Consider the following 12,581-nt stretch of genomic DNA (forward strand, 5'->3'; position numbering starts at 1 on the left):
TGCAACAGAACATTCTAAGCACATTATTCCAGGCATGCTTGCCTAGGAAAATATCCTCTAATTCTGGCTCAAATTGTGGTAAACTGTTATATATTCTGATTTTTTCACAGATTAATACTTAAAAAAGGAAGCACTCCATGTAGAAATCAGAAATAAGTAATGTTTGTCTGAGGAATAGAAACTACTGGTTTGAGAAAGGAAATGAAATAATGCAGAAACTCAAAAGTATTTTTAAAAACTGCCTATTACATTACTTTTCAATTGCAAACGAAAACGCATGACCTGTAATTAGCCAGCCACCCAATATACCCCTAGAATGATCTCATATACTACTCCTTCTCCGCAGGGAGCCAGGGTTACGGATATATTTTCCTATGTCTTGTAAAGATATTTAAAGCACCTAGAATGGTGCCATGCAACCATTTGACTCTCTAGAGGCCACAGCTCTGGCTGAGGGGAACCGGGTGGTTAGCTTTTGACTGACACTTTTCCCAAAATCCACGTGACTGCCATTTGGATGTATAGAAATTCAATCTTGGTAGTTTTTGCGCAAGATCACTTGTATTTCTTGAGTGCCTACGTGCAGATAAATGTCACCATCAGTGCTGTTAAACACATTATAATGTAGGCTGATTAGAATGAGGCTAGCTTTACTTCGTGAAACCAGATTTCAATTATGGTTTTTACATTCCAGAAGCTTCAAGCCTATAGCAGTACCAGGAAGAGGATTGATAAGAGGCAGGGTACCTGTGTGTTAACCTCAGCCACATGGTCAACTTGGGTAACTTATTTGACCCATCAAACTCAATCTTCTCACATAGAAAATGGTATCCAGATAAAAGGCTACACGACAATGGGCAAATGTAAAATGAATGATGATTTCAGTGGTAGCTGGAGATTAGATTTTTTTAATGGTATTTGTTAAGCACTTACTATGGGCCAGGCACCATACTAAGTGCTGGGGTAGATACAAGACAATCGGGTTGGACACAGTCACAGTCTTAATCCCCATTTTTCAGATGAGGTAACTGAGGCCCAGAGAAATCAAGTGACTTGCCCCAGATCACACAGCAGGCAAGTGGTGGATCCAGTATTAAAACTCAGGTTCTTCGTAATCCCAGGCCTGTGCTCTATTCATTCACTCATTCAATCGTATTTATTGAGCGCTTACTGTATGCAGAGTACTGTGCTAAGCACTTGGAAAGTACAATTCGGCAACAGAGAGAGACAATTCCTGCCCACAACGGGCTCACAGTCTAGAATGGGGAAGACAGATATCAAAACAAGCAAACAGGCATCAATAGCATCAATATAAATAAAATTATAGATACATACACATCAAAACAAGTAAACAGGCAGTAATATAAATACATAGAATTATAGATATGTACATATATACACAAGTGCTATGGGCGGGGAGGGGGACTAGAGCAAAGGGAGTGAGTCGGGGTGATGGGGAGGGGAAGGGGAGCTGAGGAAAAAGTGGGGGGGGGGGCTTAGTTTGGGAAGGCCTCCTGGAGGAGGTGAGCCTTCAGTACGGCTTTGAAGGGGGGAAGTGTGATTGGCGGATTTGAGGAGGGAGGACATTCCAGGCCAGAGATAGAACATGGGCCAGGGGTCGATGGCGGGACAGGCGAGAACAAGGCACAGCAAGAAGGTTGGCTCTACTCACTAGGCCATGTTTCTTCTTAGCTGCTTCTGTGACTCCTTTTCAGGCCCAAATTCTACACTCTGAGCTTAACTCAAGTGTTGAGACTTACTCAGACTGATACACGCCATCCCCAACCCTGACTTTTAGGAAGGGATGAAGGTAGGTAGACTTTTCCTTATGCACTTTGGGATCCATAGTCCCAGGGGCCACTCCTAAATTCCCCCAAAGTGAGTTCCATCTTGAATGTGGCGCAGTGCTACAGCCATTGTGCTTATACAAGACCACAGGCAAAATACAAAAGGAGATCCCAAACTGGAGAGGAGTGCACCCCACTTTATCCTATCCCAAGCCTGACCTGCTTTTCTGTGGCTGGTCTGAACTGTGCAAGGCACTTCCAAGGGAAGAACCTCTGCTGCAGACTTACAAAGGAATACCATTTAGACATCACAATGCAATCCATCTCTCTTACTCCTGGTTAAATTGGTTGGTTGATAGAATTCCCATAACTGCCCCCGCCTCGCTGGAGTGAAGTACAAAAGTTTTCTTTGGCTGCGAGACTCCGGAGGTAAAGTTATCACCTTTTAATCAAATCTGGAAGATAATAATACTTTCTCCTCTCTCACTAAGGACAGTTGGGTGGCCAAATAGGATGATACATGCAATACTTTGAGCACTTCAGGGAAAAAAAAAGTCATAACAAAAACTTGACAATAAGCAAAAGGAAACAACTTCATCATAGCACTGCATAGGTGGTAAGCATTAGGAAGTCGTTAAAACATTATCAATAGATTCAAGATGGATTGGGATGAGCTATCCATAATAGGTCAATGAAGGGGAAATTAGGGAAGTAGAGGGGGAAAATAGCCATTTTAGAAGATATAAAATTAGGTGTTAGGGAGAACAATCATCCCACCATCCTCCAAGCTTCCTGTTGACATTGCTGGTGGCAACACACTGGAATGGATGGATCATGGCTCCTACCCAGTAATTACATTTTCAAAGGTTCTTGTGCATATCACTCAGGTGACTCAGGTGCTGACATACACTTTATTTAGCTTAATTCTCCCATATTTTGAAACATTTGCAGTTTCTGCTTTTTGGACTGCACAGGCAAAGGTGCTATACAACACATTTCAGCAAAAATGCTATAGACGACCTCCGTTCGAGGTTATGTCCCCTTTGTTACAACCAATCCCATGTATATGTATGTCTACATATGCATGTATATGAATTCTGTGGAAGATCTGTAAAAAAAAGCCCCAAGTACGCCCTGCTTCAAGAGATACTGATTGCTGCTATTATTTTTGAATTCATGACTATAAAGTAGATTTTAATCCTAAATGATTGAGGTCCTGCAATTGAGCCCTAAATAAGGTAATGGCACAATATCTAGACATTACTGAGCCACATTACCTTAAGGGTCTTTAAGTCTAAAATACTTTCGGATTCAGAATGTACCCGTTTTTGTGTTTAAGGCTTCTAATAGTCAGCCTTCTCTCTTATCTCCCATCCTCTTGTCTCTCCCCACTTCAATCCATACTTCACGCCGCTGCCCGGATTATCTTTGTCCAGAAACACTCTGGGCATGTTACTCCCCTCCTCAAAAATCTCCAGTGGCTACCAATCAATCTGCGCATCAGGCAGAAACTCCTCACTCTCGGCTTCAAGGCTCTCCATCACCTCGCCCCCTCCTACCTCACCTCCCTTCTCTCCTTCTACAGCCCAGCCTGCACCCTCCGCTCCTCTGCCGCTAATCTCCTCACCGTGCCTCATTCTCGCCTGTCCCACCGTCGACCCCCGGTCCACGTCATCCCCCGGGCCTGGAATGCCCTCCCTCCCCACAACCGCCAAGCTAGCTCTCTTCCTCCGTTCAAGGCCCTACTGAGAGCTCACCTCCGCCAGGAGGCCTTCCCAGACTGAGCTCCCTCCTTCCTCTCTCCATCCCCCCCACCGCCTTACCTCCTTCCCTTCCCCAAAGCACCTGTATATATGTATATATGTTTGTACATATTTATTACTCTATTTAATTTTACTTGTACATATCTATTCTATTTATTTTATTTTGTTAATATGTTTGGTTTTGTTCTGTCTCCCCCTTCTAGACTGTGAGCCCACTGTTGGGTAGGGACCGTCTCTATGTGTTGCCAACTTGTACTTCCCAAGCACTTAGTACAGTGCTCTGCACACAGTAAGAGCTCAATAAATACGATTGATTGATTAATACGAGGCTAAAACAACTGGGATGATGGTCCCTAATCGGGCAATGTTAGTAGCTACTTTCTGTTTTACACTAGGATTCTATTTCCTTTAATTTAGCAAAGATTAGTGGGGGAAGAAAGAACTCCAAACTCAAGTTAGCCGCTTCAGTACAAGGAAGTTTTCTGAACGAAACACTGAGTTGTGGAAGGTCACGGGTTCTAATCCCGGTTCCGCCACGTCTCCAGTGTGACCTTAGGCAAATCACTTCTCTGGGCCTGAGTTCCCTCATCTGGAAAATGGGGATTGAGACTGTGAGACCTACACGGAACAGGGGCTGTGTCCAACTCGATTTGCTCGTATCCACCCCAGTGCTTAGTACAGTGCCTGGCACCTAGTAAGCGCTTAAGAAATACCATCATCATCATTATCATTTTCCACTAAATCTGGATCCCAAGCTTGCTAGCGAGGCTCATTTAGTGGAAGCTGGCAATACACGACAAGCCCAGAAGCTTGAAGAGTCAACCCTCATTTCCAGGTACGGTCCGAAATAAATCTTAGGAGCATCGAAAAGCATGCGGAGGTACAAAGGTAAATGAGAAGAGACATGGGATTTCAAAGTGCATCCCCAGTTAAGCTCTGCTAGAGCGAGCAGGCTCTGTACCAAATCTTCCTATCCACTCGGACGCGGAGGCAGCTTTCCTTGGAGAGCAATTTAAGACTTTTCAGGAGGACAAGCAGGGAGCTTTCGAACGGACTGAAGAGGAGAGAGCGAGGAGGGAAGGCGGGATGGTTGGCCCCTTCCCCTGGCCTCTCCCACCCCAAAGGAGGTTTTTCCGGACCCGATATCCCCGGAGAGGGGGATCGGGGGAAGGACAGAGAAAGGTTTTGAATGCCAGCAGGAACTCCTCTCTCCCCCTGGGATGGACGGGGGCGAGGGATGGGAAAAAGGAAAAGGTCATTGGACCTTCGCTTGGGCCGCTTCGTTACCTAAATAGCCCGTGATAATTGTGACTGGGATCTTAGCGCCAGAGCTCGGGGACCGAGACGTCTCCTCCTGCGTCTCTATTGGAACCAGCTCGGGACAATCTTCCTCTTCTTCCTGCTGCTGCTGCTGCTCCTTCGCCTTCTCTCCCTCCACCTCGGGGGAGCCATTGAACTGGCGCATCGCACAGAAGGGGCAGCAAGGAAGCCGGCGCCGGGGACCCAAGCGGGTGGAAGGGGAAGCGGCTACCGCGCAAGCGTCGGATTGAGGCCCCGCCCCGCCGCGCTCGCTGCCCAATGACGTGGCGCGGTAAGAGGGGCTTCGGGACGCAGGGATGACATCACCCCACCGCCCCAGCCACCTTCCAGTTCCTATGAGCGTGAGGGCTGCGCAGCGGGCGCGGCAGCTGGAAACGCTAGGTGGCGTCAGAGCGCCTTTCCGACTCGTTGCGCGGCGGAGTGACAGAGGGAGGCGGGACAGGCCTCAGGAGACGTTTGGGCCGTTTTGGGGTTTCTCCAGCCCAGATGTTTAACGAAGAAAAGGGAAATGCCGGACTTTGTGAGTTTTTGTAAGAAACGAATTCCAAACTGTGGGTCCGAAGGCATAGCCTTATGCTCTCTGGACTATAAAACAGTTTAAAATCTAAGTCTAGCATCGTTGATAAGACCTTTTCTCATATCTGCCATTTAATAATAAGAATAATGACATTTATTCAGCGCTTACTATGTGTAAATAACTGTTCTAAGCGCTGGGGAGGTTACAAGGTGATCAGGTTGTTCCACGGGGTGCTCACAGTCTTCATCCCCATTTTACAGATGAGGGAACTGAGGCACAGAGAAGTTAAGTGACTTGCCCAAGTCACTTAAGTGACACAGCTGACAATTGGAGGAGTTGGAATTTGAACCCATTACCTTTGACTCCAAAGCCCGGGCTCTTTCCACTGAGCCACACTGCTTCTCCAATGGAGTGCCATAATCTGGCCAAGGTGTTTTGTCTGAAAGGGAGACTTGGTCATGAAATTGATCACATCAGCATGGGACTCCATCAAGACTCTGTAAATACACGGCGGGAGGCCATTTGGGGTGGCCTTCTGGCCCAAATTGTGTGTGCAGGGGGTCTAACATCCTGATTCCAAAATCAGGATTGCCAAGGTAGAAATATTGATATGCCAGTTTCAGTGATGTGTTCTTGAAGATAATCACTTCCAAGCCTTCCGGGGCAATGGATTAAGAAAATGTGTGGGCCCCCGGTTTTCTTCTCTCCTCTGGTGGAAGCCCGGACTGTGCTCTTCTCTCAGGAGACTGAGCCAGGGAACAGAGGGGACTCATGGGGTAAGGTGGATTACACAGGAAGGCTTGGCCAATGACTGACCTATTTGATGGTTAAGTAAAAGCTGCCAAATATTTCACAACTTTTATGGAACCTTCTCAGGACTAACTGGTCAAGAAAACTGTACCCATTTGGAGAAGTTCGAAGACTAAGGGCCCTCCCCTCAGTGACTGGCCTGATTCACTAGCGCAGAGCTGTTTGGGATGGCAGCCGTGCGGAGGCCAGAACTGAGATGTAGACAGGTCAGTTGTGCGGTACGTTACCGTTGATAGAGTTTTCACTACTGGCCCTGTTGGGGTAGCAGGTGTAGAAATTGTGGGCACCAAGTTATCTTCTCTCCTCTGATTAGAACCCAGAATATACCCCTGTCTCAATAACCCCGTGATGGGGAACAAGCAGGACTAGTAGTATGAGCTCTATCAGATAAAGTGTTTTGACCAAAGAATGTTGTTTGGCAAGGAAACATGCTGTAGTGGTATCCTGTCAGATCCCATCAGGATTCTAGCGGGACACTGTGGCAGGCCATTTTGGAAAGGGCTTCACAAACTTCCTGAAGAGCCGAATCACTTGGGCAGGGCACTGCTTTATGCCCAGCTAGGGGTGATGAAAAATGAGGTAAAATGTGCCACTATTAATAGATTATCATTATCAAATCTCGTGTGGCAGTGAGTAAAGAAACTTGTGGGATACATGTTTTCTCCCATCACTTCCATGGAAACCCAGATGGTGCCTCCTTATGTGTGAACCCGCTGTTGGGTAGGGACCGTCTCTATATGTTGCCAACTTGTACTTCCCAAGAGCTTAGTACAGTGCTCTGCACACAGTAAGCGCTCAATAAATACGATTGAATGAATGAATGAATGAGAAGCAGCATGCTGTCTGTAGTGGATAGAGCACGGGCCTGGGAGTCAGAAGGTCATGAGTTCTAATCCTGGCTCTGCCACTTGTTTGCTGTTTTACCTTGGGCAAGTCACTTTGCTTCTCTGTGCCTCGGTTACCTCATCTGTAAAAGGGGGATTAAAACTGTGAGCCCCACGTGGACTGTGGGGACTGTGTCCAACCTGATTACCTTGTATCTACCCCAGTGCTTCCCCTCTCAGGGTCGCACCTGGAAAGTTTTCAGTACTCTACCAGTCTCGGCTATGGGAGGGTGAGTCAAGGAGAGGCCTACCCATTCCATTCCTAGCTTGTGCAGTGGCTAGCGAGTGGAAGACAATCTGCTACAAGTCAAAACTCACCCATGCTGGGCAGCAGTGGCATGGGAGAGACTTGAAGGTGGAGACTTGAGTTTACTGCGCGGAAATCGGCAATGGTAAACCACTTCTGGATTTTTACCAATAAAATACTATGGGTACACTACCAGAATGATTGCAGATGGAGAACGGGGCATTCTGGGAGAGATGTGTCTGCAACTCGACGGCCTAAGACAAGTCAAGACCGCAGTGCTTAGAACAGTGCTTGGCACATAGTAAGCGCTTAATAAATGCCATTATTATTATTGAGTCAGAAGCAGGAAGCCGATGGGCAGTAATGGTGAGGTATATCAGACAACATGGGCAGCACTGAGCAAACTGTTTGGTGCAAAAGGAAATTTTGCCAAGAAATTTACGTACCATCCATAAACCCCATCAGGATTCTACAAGTATACTGTGGCAGCCCATTTTGGGGTGTTTGAAAACCAAGTTCCCTCTACCAACACGGGTTAAGTGCTCATGGTTGCTTGGGATGACAAATTTGTAAACTCTGGGAATGGGATAAGGTTATGCAAATTTAAGTTATAGGGGCCTGATGATAGGTTATCACTACAAATTTTCTGGGGCAGCAGGTGAAAAAATGGTGACTACCAGTTGTTTTCTCTTCTGGCTGTGATTCTGTGAGAATCCTGACCATGACCCTCATGTAGGAGACAGAATTAGGAATCCAACAGGAGAGAAGTGTAACAGATAAAATGGGCAGATGTGCCAAAGGGGATGGGTCTGCAATGGAAAATCTTCGCAAATTTCACCATGCTGCCATTGAACTGCTTTGGGACAGAACAAATACAACATAACCCCCCTCCCCCCCCCCCCCATTTTGAGAGAGTCAATGACTAAGTTCCTTCTGCTGATGTCAATCACGTTATTTATTTATTGCATAATTTGTGAAGGGAGGGACAGGGGTAAAGTCATGTCTGATTAAGTATTATGCTCACGTTGATACTACATTACTACTACCAACTCTTCTGGGACAGTATGTGAAGAAATCATGGGTACCAAGGCTTCTCCGTTCCTCTCCGGGGAAACGCTGACCATGAGCCCTCATGAAGATGCAGCATCTAATAACAGTGGGCATTGATTGATATAGAGACGGTACCTACCCAACAACGGGCTCACAGTCTAGAAGGCGGAGACAGACAATAAAACAAAACAAATTTGTTCTTCCCAAACCCAGCCCCACAGCACTTATGTACATATCTGTCATTTATGTACTTATTTATATTAATGTTTGCCTCCCCTGCCTCTAAATTGTAAGCTCATTCTGGGCAGGGAATGTGCCTGTTTATTGTTATATTGTACTCCCCCAAGTGCTTAACACTTCTAGACTGTGAGCCCACTGTTGGGTAGGGACCGTCTCTATATGTTGCCAACTTGTACTTCCCAAGCGCTTAGTACAGTGCTCTGCACACAGTAAGTGCTCAATCAATATGATTGATTGATTGATTGGGCAAGAGAGGTGTGCACTGTGAGATTACAAGGGCAATGTTGCCCAAATTTTTTTGTGTTCCAGGGAAATTCTCGCTGATATTCAGCTGTGCGTCTCAGGAACTGCATCGCGATTGTACAGTTTCAGCCCATGAGAGAAAGTCCCAAGACTAAGGTGCCTTCAAAAGCTGGAGCCACTTCTGCTTTACTGAATGGGATACAGTATTTGAGGAGTCTTGGACTGACGAATTGTACTTTCCAAGCACTTAGTACAGTGCGCTGCATACAGTAAGCGCTCTATAAATACGAGTGAATGAATGAATGAATGAACATGCAGCTATTTGTATTGATGTCTGCTTATTTGTAGTGACCAACTTGTACTTCCCAAGCACTTAGTACAGTGCTCTGCACACAGTAAGCGCTCAATAAATTCAATTGAATGAATGAATGTCTGTCTCCCCCGCCCTAGACTTTCAGCTTATTGTGGGCAGGGATTGTCACTGTGTATTATTGTATTGTACTTTCCCAAGCACTTAGTACAGTACTCTGCACACAGTAAGCACTTAGTAAATATGATTGAATGAATGAATGAAAAGTCATAGTCCCCTGTTGGTGATTATCACTGTCAGCTCTTCTGAGGCCGCAGATGAAGAAACTGTGGGCACCAAGTGTTCTATAGTTCTCTTTGTGGAAATCCTCAAGAGAAGTCTTGAAGATGCAGCATCAGGAAGATGGCGGGCAACAGAGGCGAGCTCTGTGAGATAACATAGACAATGTTGCCCACATATTTTGTTCTTCAAAGGAAATGCTCCCTGAAGTTCACTATCCTGTTCTGGAACTGCTTCTTGACTGAACAGTTGCAGTGTAGCAACCCATGCAGGGAAGTCCCAAGAATACATTCCCACCAGCCAGCCTGAGCCATCCGTGCAGTACTGCAAGGGATACCTGAAGAAACTTGGAACTGGGACATAGACATGCCAGTTCAATTTCTAGGCTTCTGTTGATAGATTATCAGTACCAGATCTTCTGGGGCAGCAGGTGAAGAAACTGTGGCACCAGATGTTTTCTGTTCCTTTCGGTGGATACCCTGAGTGCCCACCCCCAACCCCTTAAAGGTTCAGGATCTGACGATGATTGGCACTATGCTTCCCTGGAACTGCATCGTGACTGAACAGGTGCACTGTAGTTGAGTTGGAGTCAAGTTCAGTAGAAACGAGGGTGTTGAGGGTGTCAATTTGTGTGTCAAGGGAAGGCAGTTTGGGTATGGAGACTGAGTGGGGCATGTTAACTTTAGAAAATCAACGTGGGTCAAAAGGTCGGAGGTGTCTGTGGTAGAAGAGGACAGATTCGTTGGATTCGTTTATTTTGTTAATATGTTCTGTTTTTTTCTCTGTCTCCCCCTTCTAGACTGTGAGCCCACTGTTGGGTAGGCTTTCCAACACCTCGCCCCCTCCTACCTCTCCTCCCTTCTCTCCTTCTACAGCCCAGCCCGCACCCTCCGCTCCTCTGCCGCCAATCTCCTCACCGCGCCTCGTTCTCGCCTGTCCCGCCGTCGACCCCTGGCCCACGTCCTTCCCCTGGCCCGGAATGCCCTCCCTCCATACATCTGCCAAACTTGCTCTCTTCCTCTCTTCAAATCCCTTCTGAGAGCTCGTCTTCTCCAGGAGGCCTTCCCAGACTGAGGCCTCTCATTTTCCTCTGCTCCTCCTCCCCTCCCCACCACCCTCACTCCCTCCCTCTGCCTTTCCCCCTTCACCTCCCCACAGCACGTGTGTATATTTGTACATATTTATTACTCTATTTTATTAATGATGTGTATATATCTATAATTATATTTATCTATTTTGATGGTATTGACACCTGTCTACTTGTTTTGTTGTCTATCTCTCCCCTCTAGAGTGTGAGCCCGTTGTTGGGTAGGGACTATCTCTGTTGCCAAATTGTACTTTCCAAGTGCTTAGTACAGTGCTCTGCACACAGTAAGCGCTCAATAAATATGGTATAGTTTCGCAGCTGGGTCGAGTTGGCAGAGAGTTGCGTAGGACACAGCAAGAGTGACACATCTATTTTGAGGATCCCAAGGATTGGTCAAGATTTTCCTGGCGTTTAGACAAGAGGGACCTCTGGCACATAAAGTTTCTTTGGTGGGCTGGCAAATGACCGTCTCTCTGGTGGGGAGGGAAGGGGGTCCTGTCCTGTGAATGTCCGAGCAGGGTCAGTTGAGGGAAAGGCGCAGGGAAGACGAGAGTGGGAAGAGGGCACCTTGGAGAAGCAGCGTGGCTTAGTGGAAAGAGCCTGGGCTTGAGAGTCAGAGGTTGTGGGTTCTAATCCCGGCTCCACCACTGGTCTGCTGTGTAACTTTGGGCAAAGTCACTTCACTTCTCTGTGCCTCAGTTACCTCAGCTGTAAAATGGGGATTAAGACTGTGAGCCCCACGTGGGACTGCCTGATTACCTTGTATCTTCCCCAGTGCTTGGCACATAGAAAGCGCTTAACAAATGCCATTATTATTATTATTATTTGATTTGGGGAGGGAAGTTGGCCGCGGCACCTCCCGGCGTTCCCATTCGTATAGCTGTCGGCTCGGAGGGGAGAGGGAGAAGAAGAGGGTGTAGGTGTGGGTGGACGCACCCTCGCCTGCCGCCCTGGTGAAGTCAGGGTCCCGAGACTTTCCACTGGCTCATCTTTCCGTGCGTAGCCAGGAGGGGGCTGCACGGGCTAGGAACGGGTTGGCCAGGCTAGGAGGGCGCTGGCCGGGCTAGGTGGAAGCTGGCCAGGCTAAGAGGGGGGCTGGCCAGGCTGGGCGAGGGCAGCAGTGGCAGGCTGGTCCCTCCCCCTGGCTACTATGAGTGGAGAAGGTGAAAATGCGGAAGTTTCCAGCCAGAACTGACAGCTGAGGCTCGCTTCTTCCTCGGCATGCCCTACCGCCTCTCCGGAGCGGCTCTGTTCCAGCGCCCCACCCCGGGCCCCTCCGAGCGGGCTCTCCATGGCCACGCTCCCTACTGCAGAGAGGAGGGCGTTCGCCCTGAAAATCAACAGGTGAGAACCGCCTTCCGCGCGCGGCCACCCGGCAGCCAGAGCTGCCGCCGTGCATTACTACTACTACCACCACTACAAAACCCCGGCTCTGCCCATTGTCAGCTGTGTGACTTTGGGCAAGTCACTTAACTTCTCTGTGCCTCAGTTACCTCATCTGTAAAATGGGGATTAAGACTGTGAGCCCCCACCGTGGGACAACCTGATCACCTTGTAACCTCCCCAGCGCTTAAAACAGTGCTTTGCACATAGTAAGCGCTTAATAAATGCCATTATTATTATTATTATTTGTTAAGCGCTTACTGTGTGCCAGGCACTGCACTAAGCGCTGGGGTGGATCCGAGCTAATCGGGTTGGACACGGTCTGTGGCCCCCGTGGGGCTCACAGTCTCAAGCCACCTTTTACAGATGAGGGAACTGAGACCCAGAGAAGTCAAGTGACTCGCCCAAGGTCATACAGCAGACAAGTGGTGGGGCCGGGACTAGAACCCATGACTCCGACTCCCAGGTCCATGCTCTTATCATTCATTCATTCAATCGTATTTATTGAGCGCTTACTATGTGCAGAGCACTGTACTAAGCGCTTGGGAGGTACAAGTTGGCAACATATAGAGAAGGTCCCTACCCAACAGCGGGCTCACAGTCTAGAAGACTACTACTCCTAAAGATAATAGTAAGAATAATGGCATTTGCTAAGCGCTTA

The 12,581-nt window shown here is 47.7% G+C and overlaps 2 protein-coding genes and 1 non-coding gene across 3 annotated transcripts in view; 2 read left to right on the forward strand and 1 right to left on the reverse strand.

The window, feature by feature from the left end:
* Positions 1 to 5,063, reverse strand: part of LOC119947926 (COBW domain-containing protein 2-like) — a 42,157-nt gene extending 37,094 nt beyond the window's left edge. The window contains 1 exon segment of the mRNA XM_038769581.1: positions 4,838 to 5,063. Within this exon segment, the coding sequence (XP_038625509.1) occupies positions 4,838 to 5,015 (178 nt within the window). The 5' untranslated portion in view covers positions 5,016 to 5,063.
* Positions 5,064 to 7,251: 2,188 nt separating this feature from the next.
* LOC119948291 lies at positions 7,252 to 7,389 on the forward strand. Its single transcript, XR_005456697.1, has one exon. It is a non-coding gene; the product is annotated as a small nucleolar RNA SNORA7 (small nucleolar RNA).
* Positions 7,390 to 11,829: 4,440 nt separating this feature from the next.
* DOCK8 (dedicator of cytokinesis 8) overlaps positions 11,830 to 12,581 on the forward strand; it is a 205,733-nt gene continuing 204,981 nt past the window's right edge. Inside the window, exon 1 of the mRNA XM_038769505.1 lies at positions 11,830 to 11,881. The gene's annotated coding sequence lies outside the window, so the exon portion shown is untranslated. The remainder of the gene's footprint in view (positions 11,882 to 12,581) is intronic.

This window comes from Tachyglossus aculeatus, chromosome X4 (assembly GCF_015852505.1).
Source record: "Tachyglossus aculeatus isolate mTacAcu1 chromosome X4, mTacAcu1.pri, whole genome shotgun sequence".
Classification (NCBI taxonomy): Eukaryota; Metazoa; Chordata; class Mammalia; order Monotremata; family Tachyglossidae; genus Tachyglossus; species Tachyglossus aculeatus.